Source organism: Chiroxiphia lanceolata, chromosome 2, assembly GCF_009829145.1.
Source record: "Chiroxiphia lanceolata isolate bChiLan1 chromosome 2, bChiLan1.pri, whole genome shotgun sequence".
Taxonomy (NCBI): Eukaryota; Metazoa; Chordata; class Aves; order Passeriformes; family Pipridae; genus Chiroxiphia; species Chiroxiphia lanceolata.
In genome coordinates, this window is record NC_045638.1 from 60,541,763 (window position 1) to 60,556,303 (window position 14,541).

The window sequence follows — 14,541 nt, forward strand, 5'->3', positions numbered from 1 at the left end:
CCTTTTTACCTTGTGTTAATTCCACAGAGCATTTTTCCATTGCTAATTAGTAACCTATGACTGTGGCTTCATATACTCAAGAGCTTGGTTTACATGTTTTAAAATTCTTCTGCATCTGCAACTGTATAGGCTTGAACCAGAAATGTTAACTGATAGTGGAGGTAGGCTGATGCACACAGTCTGAGAATTTAGTCCCTAAATAATGTGTGTTCAATAAAGAAAAATCATCAGTTTGTTGGGTTTTTTTGGATGCATTATTGATTTCTTTGCCTAGCGTAGAAATTGGTTAGACTAGCAGGATGACAATAGAAGCTTTATTTTTGTGTCCATAATAGAATTTCTAAGATAATAGATTAATACTACTGCTGATTTTAGTGGTTAAAAAAATTATATGTTGCAAGTGAATAAGATATTAATATAACTATTTATGGCAGTGTTGCTGCTTGTGACAGGCTGCATTTGATGGGCTTAAATGAAGTGAAGGTGGTTCCAGCTTTGTAACCTTTCACCTCCTGGATTAAAGTTCAGATGAAGTAGCTAAACATTAAAAATCTCTCTTCCTGCCCTCTGCTTTATTCCTGTGCATGGAAACTCTGGAATAAATCAATCATGGGTTTAAAGCTAAACAAGAAATTATTAGTTATTAGGGACAGAAATCCTGCTGACAGCAGTTTCAAATAAAGGAAGTGTGCAAGTTATTCTGTCAGTTTAAAACTGTAGTTGGAAGCTGGCCACTTAATAGTGTGCTGCAAACAGTACTGTGTTTGATTTCCTGTACCCAAGAAGCTTATCAGAATATTGTTAGTTTTTTACAAGGTGTTACAAAATTAAAGATAGAACTAAGGTGGATATTTAGAGGAGTGAGTCAGCCAGGCTTAAGCAAACAGTTTTGTTATGCAGCATGGCTGTGAGAAGTAAGAGATTTTTGTTGCATCAAACCTCACATGCAATGCAAAGGTTACTAAGCTTACCTATGGACCAGTATGTGGATCTCAAACTGTGTTGAGACTCTCCTGATGGGTTTTGTCATGTGATCAGCCCATCATCCTGTTAACACAGACTAAGCCAAATTTTGAAATACAGGAGGAAAGGGTTGGCACAGCCTACTTGTCTTAAGACTAAATTGCATAGCCTCTTGCCTGCGAAACCATGGGAGTCATGGGGGCCTTCTGTCATGAGCCACTTCTGGATTATTCTCTAGGTCATTTGGTCCCTCTGAACCCCAAAGTAAATGGGGTTGGTTATACAGATCTTGACAAAGATTTTGGCAAGTATTTTGTCTAATCAGTAGGGGCTTTCTCTAGGTTATGGACATAGTTTATATAGGTGAATCCAGTGTGGTTATGTCTGTTGCTTGACCTTTCTGAATTGGAACTGTTTTCTATTTATCTGTACATTCAGTGGTGGTTGGAATAGATGAAAATAGTGAAGATTAAGAATATTCTCATTACAGATTTTAATTAGCACTGTTTTATGTTTAAAGGTAAAAATAATGTGAGCAATTCAAATACAAAATGTCAGAAATGCTGTGTTATTAAAGTCGCTGTCCCATCTAAGAGCTTATGCCGTGCATGATATAAAATATAGGAAGCCAGTATGGCTTAGATAGAACTAAAAATTGATTTTTAGAATTCCATATGAGTGTGTTTAGTTTTGTTGTTTTGTTTTGGAGGGGATTTTTTGGGTTGTGGTTGTGGTGGTGGTTGTTGTTTGTAGGGGGTTTTTTGTTTGTTTGGGTTGGGTTTGGGGTGGGCTTGTGTCTTTTGGTCTTGGGTTGGGTTGGTTTTGTTTTGGTTGGATTTGGGTTTTTTGGGGGTTTGGGAGAGTTTTTTTGCTTGATGATATGTGGAGAAGAGCAGCTAAAACAGTAATGATTTGTGTTTGGTTCTTCTAGGGAGAATCACCTGTTTGTCACGTACATGACAATTTCAGCATACTTAACTAGAAATAGTAACATCAATAATGTGCCTACATACAAAAAATACTTATTCACTTCTCAGTGGTTTTGTTTTGAGGGTTTATGAGAAAGGAGAACTACCATGAAAGTCCTGGCAGAGACAGAGATACTTGCATTTGACCACCAAGCTGGCACACCAGTGTTCCCAGTTATTCAAGAATTCTGAAAAAAGAGATGTTTTTTCCTCTTAGAGAGTACTCAGTTTTTCATTTACTCATTTTGCATTTTATTGTAACTAAAATTCTTGTGTATTTTTAATTAATACTGTCTGGTTTTCCACATTTCAGGGATACCACTGTACAAAGCCTTACCCTACAACCTTCTGTTAAAGATGGTCTTATTGTATATGAAGATTCACCACTGGTCAGTAGTAACATTTGGATTTTATATTTAGAAATGCTTTTCATTTCAAACTTAAAATATTCATGATTTGATTTTTCATGGCATACTGAGTGAGCATGGTAGCAAACTTTGCATTAACTTCTACTTTAGTCACATTTGCCCCACTTGCTGTGCCTAATGTGCTTGGGAAACCCCCCACACAAAATGAGTATGTAAAATAATTTAGTATTAACCTGACACATTCTAACTGATAGAGTGTTATTTTCCTCCTCCTCTTTCATAGCACCTCACACCTACATGCTAAGTTGGGCTCCAAACAGCTGTTGCAGCCATTCTTTAGTTCATTCAGCTACATGTTGACAGTCTAGATGCAAGCTGGCTTTGCACTTCTCTGTCAGCACTCCATTCTCAGTCGGGCTTCTCACATCCCTCCCTAGCACAGCCCTTTCTATCCCTATCCAGAAGAACCAGGTAACACCCACCTTTCTCATCCCATCTGCCTCCTCTTCCCTCTATTATGATTTGGTCATAGCTTATCCCTGTTCTGAGTCACTTTCTTGTCTCAGTGTCACTGCGACATCACAGCTGCTGATTGAGAAATCAGTAATGCAGCTACTTGCAGGTGTTTGGGGGAGGTTGTGATGTTATGATTCTTTTCTCTTCTAGGTAAAAGCAGTGAAGTTTGGACATATTTTGGTAATCGATGAGGCAGACAAAGCACCAACAAATGTTACCTGTATCTTAAAAACTTTAGTAGAAAGTGGGGAAATGGTTTTGTCAGATGGAAGGCGCATTGTTGCCAGTAAGTAGAGAGAAAATGTTTTGATCATTGTCAATAGAATGCAACATGTTGCTGGTTTTCAGCAATTACACTGCTAAGTAGAGACCCAAAACAATCCAAATGGATACATTACTTGATACTAAAAGGTTAACAATGAAAGAATTTACAGTCATTTTCTTTACTACTTTTGGAATAGCCACAAAGTTTTCTTAAATTAGTATTCTTGTGAATATTGCTGAAAAATAAAATAAAATAAAAAAACACCAACAAAAAACCCAAACCCCAACAAAATGTAATTTGACCTCTCTGCTTCTCATTCACCATAAGAAATAAAGATCTAGTTGACCAGATTATGATCTTGGTTATGCCTATCTAGACAGTTGGGCTATAATTTGATCAGATCTAGAATGAAGATATGGATATACCTAGGGTTGAATTATTAAGGGTTAATCTAGTCAAATATTGCAAATGCTTACATTGTTTAAATATATCCTGCAGGATGAAAGTGTTTTGTAACTTTATGGAATTTAATTCATGTGAATTGCAGGAACTAAATATTTTTCATTATTTTCCAAAGAAAGACCATGTTTGAAATGCCCTCTTGATGTTACTAGACACTGTACTTTATGTAATGAGTTTCATTTTAACAATATTGGGAATAATGTTTGAGTGTGGCAATCATTCAGCACACGTGGCACACCTGAGTTTTGCTTGTCATCATAAACTGTAGGTGGACTTTTTTTAAAATATCTTGCTAACCAGTTCCAATTATTACTGTAGTTTCTTAGAGGTAGTTAAAGGAATCCCAAACACAGTGTGCCACTGGAAACATGCTGTAAGGGAACAATGGAGTCAGTCTGAGTGATTTTGAAAAACCAGGGTCTTCACATGTGTTAAATCACATATCTCTGGCTTCTCACAGATTTTTGTAGTAACCAGGAGGCATTTCAGTCCTGTCTTCCCAGATCAGATAATGTCAGACTTATATAAAAACACGTTTTATTCACCACTGGCTTCACCATTTCAGTGAAATTAGATATAAAGAGGACAGGTAGTCACCACCCCAAGAACAGTGGATGCATTTTTATGTTTTTTGAATTAAACACTTTGGTTAAATTTTCATGTAACAAACTATGAAACTTTAAAATGAAACCTAGAAAACTTATAGTTGAATGGCAAAAAAAAAAAGGCTATTGAGCCTTTTTTTGTAACTGTTCTTCTAGTTCTGAGAAGAACAGAATTAGATTAGAAGAATTTTTTCTTCTGATTCTAAGAATTCTTCTTCTAATCTAATTATGTTCGTTCATTCAGGATTGCAAAGCTTAAATATGCAATTAATACATTTTATTTCTTTTCCAGATCATGCTCATGTAGAAGGGAGAGAAAATGTAATAGTTATTCATCCTGATTTTAGAATGATAGTTCTGGCAAATAGGCCTGGATTTCCTTTCTTGGGTAATGACTTTTTTGGCACATTAGGTAAGTGATTCATATTATATTATGATCTTTAATAGAATTGTTTAATAGAATAAGTGTATTAGTTAGATTTCATGAGGAGAAGGGGTTCTTATGCATATTGATACTTTGTTTCACATAAGGCACTCAAGGTGAGATTCAGCTTGAAGACTATCATGTAAATCTACATGTGTTAATAAAAGGGCCCAAACTTGCCCTGAAGTGAATATGTGGTCATCTCTGTTAAAACTAATTTGTGTTTTGGGATCTGAACAAAGATTGCAGATAGACAAGGTTATGGGAAATCTTTGTTAATGAGTGTATATAGTATACAAATATAGCAAAAAAGTGAGCTGTAAGCATCTCTCTCAACTGTTCACTATTTTTTTCCCCATATCAAACAAGCCACAGGTCAGGTGCTCTCCTCTTTGGTACAAGAGATGGTAGCTTGAGATGGTTCTTTTCTCTCCTTCTTCAGCAGTAGACACTAATGTATTTTTTGCTGTTATCACTCTACTGCCTGCTTCTTAATCCTCGCTTGCCTCTCCATTCATATGGCCATGTGCGATAGGCCTTAGTAAAATACATGTATTTGACAACATATTGAATTCATCCCGTTTTCAGGAAGGGCCGTCCAGATTTCACATCAAACAGCATATCAACAGCAGTCTTCTTTTGAAAAGTTCCTGGGAGGTCCCAGAAGTCCTGTGTACTGGCAAAGATTCCCTAGAGCTTCATCTCAGGGCAAAAGCAAGAATTTACATTGCATAAGGGCAAGGGATGAAGAACCATTGTATAGTCCAATGTTACTCTAAGTGGGCCTCTGGCAACGTTTTGGCAGTGTTACATGACAGCTATGAATACCCCTCCAGATTCCGCTGATTGTATTGTCTGTGTTACTTTGGCCATTTATATGCAGGCACCTTAATTTGTGGGGGTTTTCTGGTTAACTTTGGCCATAGTGCTCATTCTGCAGGAAATTAAAACATACTCAGAAAAGCAAGTGCAAACTTAAAAAAGCAAGTGCAAACTAAATTCCATGTTAAATAGTAGTTCTTTGTTTTTCAGGTGTGGTTCCCACTGAATGGACATTCCATATCTGAAACTCATTGGCTCTGAATTTCAACCAGCTATCTTGCCCCAATATGATTTAGTGTAGCATATTTCTTTTTCATGACCTAATTTCCTTCCTTACATGGACCCTTTAAACAAAACAGATCATGCCAATGTTACTGCTTTTGAACCGCATGGCAGAGACTTGGTTAAGATTTTGGAATTCTTCACTGATTTTGTTTTTCAAGCTTAGGGTCTCTAATGCTTTTAATCCAAGTCCTTTTTCAGCAGGATCTGATCATGTTTCTGCAAAGTTTTGTATGACTGTTAAAAGGCTCTCTACGAATAAACTCAGTTTTATAGATTATATGTTTGGGATCAACATAATGCAAATATATGGAAAGAATATTTTGCCAAATGTCTTACTATACTTCAAGACAGGCAGGGAGAAGGGAGAAATCCAGTGTTTCCTCTAGACTTCTTAACTGGGTTTGCATTAGGGCCTTCCTGCATTTCAAGATTTCTCTGCATCCTGTGGTGTTTTGAAAGGGTTCATTGAAATGACAGGAGATATCTTCTTGTTTCCAGAAACCTCAATGTTCTTCACATTTTTCAGAGTAGTTTTTGCCTTGTTGGTTTTAAAAAGCTAGTGCTCAGCATTCTTTTGAGTCATTGCTTTTTCATTAAAGCTTCAATATTAAACTTAAAGGTGCTGTTATGATGCTATCTCTTTATGGATTACTTAACTTTACACTTTTTTTCTTTTTAGGGGACATTTTTAGTTGCCATGCTGTTGATAATCCCAAACCACAGTCTGAAATGGCTATGCTAAGACAATATGGTCCTGATGTTCCAGAGCCGATTCTTCAGAAACTGGTAGCTGCTTTTGGAGAGCTCAGGAGCTTAGCTGACCAAGGCATTATTAACTATCCTTATTCAACTAGAGAAGTTGTGAATATTGTAAAACATTTACAGGTACAGTACATCAGATTTAATTGAAAAACTGAGTTCATCACTGTTAATTTTTTAATGCTTGAAGGTTTTAGAAAAAGATGCCATTATTGTTCATGCATTTTTATTTAATTCTTATGAGAAGTTTTACATTCTGAAGGAAGCATCCTATTTAGATGTTCAGATAGTCTGGGGGTAAGGACCACAGATACATATGGGCAGATTTTTTTTCTGCATGTTTATTTATAGATATTAAAAAAAACCCACGAGAGTCTGTTTTTCTACTGTGTGAGAAAATATCACATTCATACTGTGAATACAGTGTGCCATGTTCATACTGGCCCTCACTATAAAATTCCATATTTAACATACAGTACTTCAGGGACAGTGCAACTGTTCACTTTATGCTGCTACAAAATTTGTGGGTTTAATTCTTTCCTGTGAAAAAACAAGTTCCTGCTGCATAACAGTAGTACATCACTGGTGGACTCTTTCTAAGGAAAATATTAGATGGATAACAGCTTAACAAGGAGGTACATAGGATCCACAATTACTTCCTACACACATTTAACTGTAAAATCATTAATTTAGAGATGATTTGGTTTTTAAGTGTTAAAGTCTGACTTTATAAATTGAAACACATTTTTTGCCTGAAGTATTTGAAATATAAAGTGTCTTAATGCTCTTTGAAATGGCAGTGCTTTTATTTTGTTCTTTTTATAATCATGAAATTGGTAATTTGATAATTTATAGACTGTTTCTTGAATTATTGAATCCTAGATTTTAATAAAAATAGTGAAAATTAATGTCATTAATACAATTAGAATACAATTTCTCACAAATTTTGACCTACTGTTCCTATGTTTAACACTGTATAGTATAGCAGGGTTGCATGGTAGTTTTGGGTTTGTGCTCATGAACTTATTCACAAACATTCTTTTATATACACAGACATTTAGATCCTGCATGTTAGACTTAATACTTATAAAAATCTTCAGTTCATCTAGATTTCTGGGGAGTATAGATTTTTGTCCTCTGTGGTCTCTAAAGTGCAAGAAGGTCTTGAGACAAAATTGGTGCTACTATGATATCAATAATAAAAAGAAAAAATAATGCTTTATAACTTTGTACTAAGGATTAACAAGATTCAGACCTAAAAGCTGAGGAATCCATCCAAATAAATACATCAGCAAAGTAGTCTGTTGGGATCCATTACCAGCTGATAAGATATTTGTTTACCAAGCTGATAGAACATGTACATGCAGATCTCTAAACACAGTGTTACATTTAAAATGACTGTGGAAAAATTACTGACTTGAGTAACAGTTGCTGTGCTGCTGAAAAGCTGATGTTTTTAGGATTTTTTTAAATGAACTTCTTCCTGTCTTCATACCCTTTTTCTGTTCCTACCTTTCTTCCTAGCTTCTTTCCCTTCATCATCTGTCTCCAAGTAATCTGAAGTTGTACTGTCTTCTTTTACTAACTGGTGCAGAAACACAGGACTTAATTCTTCTTTTATTTGAGAGTGAATGGCATCTAATTGAAGATTGAAAGAACTGCATTGCTAATTGTCTTAAGGGCATTTAACTCTCTGCTTCTGTCTCCTTCACTTAATCAGTTAACATCACATCAAGCTGGGCACTGGGCTCAGATCAGCAGGGAAGTTTCCCATCTGCTAATCTTTCACCTCTTTCAAAGTGAAAATATCCAAATAAATCTCCAACATGCAGCTTTGATTTCTTCTGTAACATTTGTTTTCAAGATCCCAGTCTCTTTGAAGGGATGCAACATTTTGTTTACTGTAACTTGTTTTTCAATCTGAATAAATAAAAAGACTGGGAGGAGCCAAATGTAAACAATGAATATAAACATAATGGTTATTCCAAAGTAAGAAACTTTTAGGTCTTCAGGTAGAGAAGAAAGAGGAAGGAGGGAAATGAGTCAATAAAATTGCTGGTCCTTAGGAAGGAAGGAGGGAAGTTAGTCATGTTGTTAAACAATTTCCCTTACAGCAGTTCCACAGCCCCGTTTTCTTTGTACTATTGTGTTGATTTATTTCACATAATTTTGGAATTTTTTGCTTCTGTAAAAAAACGTTGAATGTTGTGGAGAAAAAAATTGCTTATGATTACTGCTACCTGAGAGCATATCTGAGCATTGGGACTAGTCAGTTAAAAATATTTTGATTACTATGGTATCAGCATATTATTAAACTAATCTCTGCACTCCAATTAATTGTGGTCCTCAGCATATAGGATTGATTCTAGAGTGCAATTACAAGATTATCTTCCCATAAAGATTAGCAAGTAGGGAACGTGGTAATTTACTTGGAGCTAGACTGTGTTCAGAGCTAGGTTGCCTCTATATTAACTTTTCTTAGGGGAAGGTTTTTTTGGTGAAGGTCAAGACACCAAACTATTTTGAAGACATGGAACTGCAGGAATAGGGAAAATTGTCTGATGTAGGTACTTGGTTGCTGCAACTTTTTCTCCCCACATGCTATATAGGGAATTTGGATCTTGAAGCTCTAGATGGCAGGTGACCTGAATATAACCTTTTTGTCTTGTTTGCCTCCAGTTTTCAGACTGTGTCAAATGTCAGAAGTGTTTATATTAATAGTGGCTTATGGGCAAGCTAAGAAGCTCTGCTCTTGCTCTGCTGGATTACCATATGCTGCCTGTAACTACCAGCGTGGGTGCTATGACTGCTTCTCTGCAATCTAATACTCTATTTTTCATGAGGCCTTGGCAGATGTTAATCAGGAAACCCACATTAGCCCAGATAAAATGGTAGCTTTTTTACTAACTCTTTTTTAGTTTGGGAAAGCTGAGACTTCTCCGATAGGCCTTCTTTCTTCTTTGAATCTGAGATTGTTTTCTAATAGTAAGCACTAGTATAACAGTTTTCAAGCAGTAAATGTCTAAGAAACCTTCTGGACCTAAAGTCTACTAATCTTCAGGCTTTTAGGCCTGTTCAGTAAGCTTTTGTGGTAAAATAGGAGGTTTTTATTTATGTTAAGCCTAATCTCAAAAGAAAACTAGGCTTATCAAATCACGGTTTGTATTCATTTCTCACCTTGCTGCCAAATACATCAGTAATAACTTTTTACCCTTTTGGCCAACCACAGTGAATCTCAGTTACCAGTTTTCAAAGATAATTAGGTTTCTGCTGATTTAATCAAAATCAGTTGCTATGTGACAGAGGGACAAGTTGAAATTAGTGTCTCTGTGAGTGGAAAGGCAGGGGGAGAGTTCAGCTCCTTGCTTGTCAGTAGATGATGCCCACTAAAGACATGAGCACTGATTAACCATTAGTATGCCTGTGGCTCAGGAGAGCCATACACATGATGCTTCTGCCCTGCTGACAGGACAACTGAGGAGGCACAAAGAGAGCTGGCAACATTCAGTGAAAGGGCATCAGGGCTGCAGGAGGAAACCAAGAGCACAGAGGAATGAGCAGGTAGGGAGAGACCTGTTATAATGTGCAGGGTGGACCTTTGAGGTGGTGCTGGCCAGATGGAAAATATGCAGGCATCTGAAGGCACTGGAATATGTAGGGAAGTGAGTGATAGTGAGAACACAAGGTGGAAGTCTAAAACAAAAAGTCTGAACTCATTGCAGACTCAATACCAGATTTATTTATGACTTTGTTTTCAGGGCAATGAGTATACCATATTTTAATTAAGATTCTCTATTTGTACTAAAAAACTACTATTTTGCTCGTAGACTTTAAGCAGACTATAGCAATACATCTACTCATGGAATGTTAGATCCATAAAAACATGGATTTTTTTTACCAAGCCAAATTCTGTATCAAATAAAGCAAAAAATATATAAATAAAAATATAAAATTGTTAAAAGCAAAACCTGTGTTACTTACTATTTTAAGGAATAGCCGAGAATCTGAGCTGTGAAAATACTCTGAGGTGCACACAGAGGTGTAAGGGGAAGAATCAATGAATGAGAACCAGACAGGCTGATGAGAGATCAATATTTTCTCTAGTAATCTCATTCTAAAAATCAATACAAACCAAATGATTTTTTTTTATTTTTGTTCAGCTCAAACCTCAAACATTCAATCTCTTTTGTTTCTTTTATCTTTTTCTTTTTTTTTCCCTTTAAGTAAATGGTCATTTCCTTTCTTCAGTAAGCAATTTTCCAGGGAGTTATTAAAAAGTGATTGGATTTGTTCTGATTGAAATGAGAGATTTGTGATTTTTTTTTTTTAAATAACTGAAATAGAGGACTTTTTGACAAGTGACTTGTGTTCGAAACAGGTTTTATTGGCAGCAGTGATCAGCTGTACCTCAGAAAATTTTTCATGGTGTCCAAGAGGTATGGAACTATTGAGGCAATTCATTGCAGAGAAGGATATCGATGTCCGAATTATGCAATGATTCAGCAAACCATGGAAATACTTGGAGACTACTAGTGAAAACCAGATATTATTTGAAGCACTTGACCAAGGTTTCTGCAGTATCTAATGCAGGACAGGTGAAAGAGCAGATCATGAGTGAATAAAATAGCTTGGTGCCAGTTTGTTGGTTGTGCTTTGCAGTGAGAAGGGGATAACAGAGAAAATGCAGTATTCATCATATACCTAAGGAAAGAATCTAGAATCATGGAATCAACTGGGTTGGAAAAGACTTCCAAGATCATCAAGTCCAACCCTTGATCCAACACCACCGTGGTTACTAGACCATGGCACTAAGCGCCACATCCACTCTCATCTTAAAAACCTCCAGGGACGGAGAATCCACCACGTCCCTGGGCAGCCTATTCCAATGTCCAATTACTCTCTCTGTAAAGAATTTCTTCCTAAAATCCAACCTAAACCTCCCCTGGCACAGCTTAAGACCATGCCCTCTTGTCCTACTGCTGGTTGCCTGGGAGAAGAGAGTGATGCCCACCTGGCTACAACCTCCTTTCAGGTAGTTGTAGAGAGCAATGAGGCCTCCCCTGAGCCTCCTCCAGGCTAAACAGCCCCACCTCCCTCAGCCTCTCCTCACAGGACTTGTGCTTGAGAGTTTGATTATATGGGGTATGCACAATTGTGGACACGTTTTGCTCTTCTTATTAAAAAGAGGCCACACTTGAAAACAGACTGAAATAAAGTCCTGCATACAGGGTACTAAGTAGCTTTACACGTTTATGAACCTTACCATCATGTACCTTTTTAAAGGTTGGTGGGCTTTTCTTTTTCAGTATGTTTGACTCCAAGGGCGATTTTCATTATAGAAGTTAGTGCTTTGGCTACTAAACATTGTCACAAACTTAAGTTAGAATAGCAGTTGGGAGAAATTTTGGTTTTAGTACCTGTTTAATTCAGTATGGAATGGACATTGTAACAAGGATAGCATAGGCTGTAGGACAACTTATTATCCCACAATAACTTGTATTTCGCTAGACTGTAATAATGCAGAACCTCTAAAAGGTTCCTCATGGATAGGTTTAAAAAGCAGGACATAGTTTAGCATACTTTTATACCAACACTAATGCTAGAATATTCTATGCCATGTATACCACAGATTAAAAAAGGTTTGTACAAGCCTATTTTAGCACTGGTATTCCAGTCTATCACAGTAACTAGCTAAATTTAGTATTGCTTGTGTCACAGGTATTTTATTACAGAGATTAGATATTTATTAAGTTGGGAAAAATATTAAACTCCTTACTAAGGCTGATGTTTGATTAAGAGTACAGGTCAAAACACTTAGAAAAATTTTCTGCTTTCTTCTGTATTAGTTTTTAAGCAAGACTCAAATATCTTTATTTTTAATACATTTATAAACTTCTCTGACACTTACATTAAGTCTGTTTTTCAAATTCTTTGTACCAGCCTAGTTCACTAGTGGAGAATAAACCAATTAAGACTTCAACTCCCTAAAATACTTCTTCACAAATTTATCTTCATTACTGTAAAAGAGATATACTGAGATTGAAGCATCCAGGTCCTGGTCTGAAATATCTAGTATTTGAATGAAAGGCATATGAAGAAAAAGTTAAAAGTTTTTAAATAAAAAAATTCTCACTCCCACCTCTTGCCAAAAAAACAAAGGTAAAATAAAGCTGTTAAGCAGCAAGGTTCTGGTATATATATAGCAATTGGTGATTATTTTTTAAAATGCTTTTTATTTGGTTTGCTCCATTGACATCTGTGGTGGGCTGACCCCTGGCCAGATGCCACCAAATCCACTCTGTCACTCCCTTCCTCTGCTGGGCAGGGAAGAGAAAATATAATGAAAGGCTCATGGGCTGAGATAAGGACAGGGAGAGATCACTCACCAATTACTATTGTGAGCAAAACAGACTCAACTTGGAGAAATTAGTTTAATTTATTCCTAATCAAATCACAGTAGGGCAATGAGAATTAAACCCAAATCTTAGAACACCTTCACTCCACCCTTCCCTTCCTCCCAAACTCAGCTTCACTCCTGACTTTCTCTACCTCCTCTGCTCCAGCAGCACAGAAGGACAGGGAGTTGTTGTCTGTTCATCACACATTGTCTCTACCACTGCTTTCTTCTCAGAGGGACGATTCTTCACACTCTTTCCCTGCTCCATCACGAGGTCCCTCCTACAGGAGACAGACCTCCACAAACTTCTCCAATGTGAGTCCTTTCCGTAGGCTACAGTTCTGCATTAACTGCTCCAGTGTGTACCTTCCACAGGATCCCAAGTCCTGCCAGCAAACCTGCTCTAATATGGGCTTCCCGCAGGGTCACAGCCTCCTTTGGGCATATACCTGCTACAGCTTGGGGTCCTCCACCTCAGTTTGTTTGTTAATCAGTGGCATGAGTTTCTTTGAGTGGTTCTTCATTTCTCTTATTTCTCTAATTTTAGCTTGTAGAATCATAGAATAGTTTGGGTTGGAAGGTACCTAGTTCCAGCCCCTCTGCTGTGGGCAGGGAACCGTCCACTAGACTAGGTTGCTCAAAATTCCATCCATTCTGGCCTAGAACGCTTCCAAGGATTGAGACATCCACAGCTTCTCTGGGCAATCTGTTTCTAGTGCCTCACCACCCTCATGGTAAAGAATTTCTTCCTAATACCTAACCTAAATTTGCCTTCTTTCAGTTTAAACTCATTCCCCTTTGTCCTATCACTACATGCCCTTGTCAAAAGTCCCTCTCCAGCTCTTTTGTAACCCCTTAGGTACTGGAAGGCTGCCTAAACATCTCCTCAGGGTTTTTTCTTCTCCAGGCTGAACAACTCTCTCAACCTGTCCTCATAGGAGAGGTGTGCTAGCCCTCTGATCATCTTCATGGCCCTCCTCTGGACTCACTCCAGCACTTCCTGTGCTGGGGACTCCGGAACTGGATGCAGTACTCGTAAGAGCAGATTAGAGGGGCAGAATCCCGTCCCTCTACCTGCTGGTCACGCTGCTTTTGATGCAGCCCAAGGTACAAATGACTTTCTGGGCTGTGAGCATACAATGTCAGGTCATGTCCATCTTTTCATTCACTGGTACCTCCAGGTCCTTCTTGGCAGGGCTGCTCTCAATCTTTTCACACTCCAGCTTGTATTTACAGCAGTGGTTGCCCTAACCGAGGTGCAGCACTGTGCACATGGCCTTGTTGAACTTCAGATGGTTCCCATGGCCCCACTTCTCAAGCCTGTCCAGGTCCCTCTGCACTTGATCCCACTATGTCATTGATGAAGATATTAAACAGTACTGGTCCCACCACTTGTCACCCATCTCCATCAGGACCTTGAACCGTTGACCACTGCCCTCAGGATGCAACCATCCAACCAATGGCTCATCCAAAATCATCAGTCCAATACAGTTACAAAACTTCCATTGTTGGAGAAATTGATCAAAATTTGATAAACGTTTGGGATTTTTTTAATGTACATGGCACATTTCAACTAGTATTTTTCACTGAGGAAAAAAAAACTTTGTGAATCCTAAGTGAATTTCTGTTTCTACGAAAATCTGTCATGACGTAAAGTATTTTTTTGGCAAGCAAGCAGTGTATCATCTGTTTTTCTATATTCAACAA

The 14,541-nt window shown here is 37.5% G+C and overlaps 1 protein-coding gene across 2 annotated transcripts in view; it reads left to right on the top strand.

The window, feature by feature from the left end:
* VWA8 (von Willebrand factor A domain containing 8) overlaps positions 1-14,541 on the top strand; it is a 181,580-nt gene that overhangs the window by 96,802 nt on the left and 70,237 nt on the right. For both annotated transcript variants that reach the window (XM_032677885.1, XM_032677884.1), the window contains exons 22-25: positions 2,245-2,320; positions 2,966-3,101; positions 4,440-4,559; positions 6,358-6,563. In XM_032677885.1, coding sequence (XP_032533776.1) covers positions 2,245-2,320; positions 2,966-3,101; positions 4,440-4,559; positions 6,358-6,563 — 538 coding nt within the window. The remainder of the gene's footprint in view (positions 1-2,244; positions 2,321-2,965; positions 3,102-4,439; positions 4,560-6,357; positions 6,564-14,541) is intronic.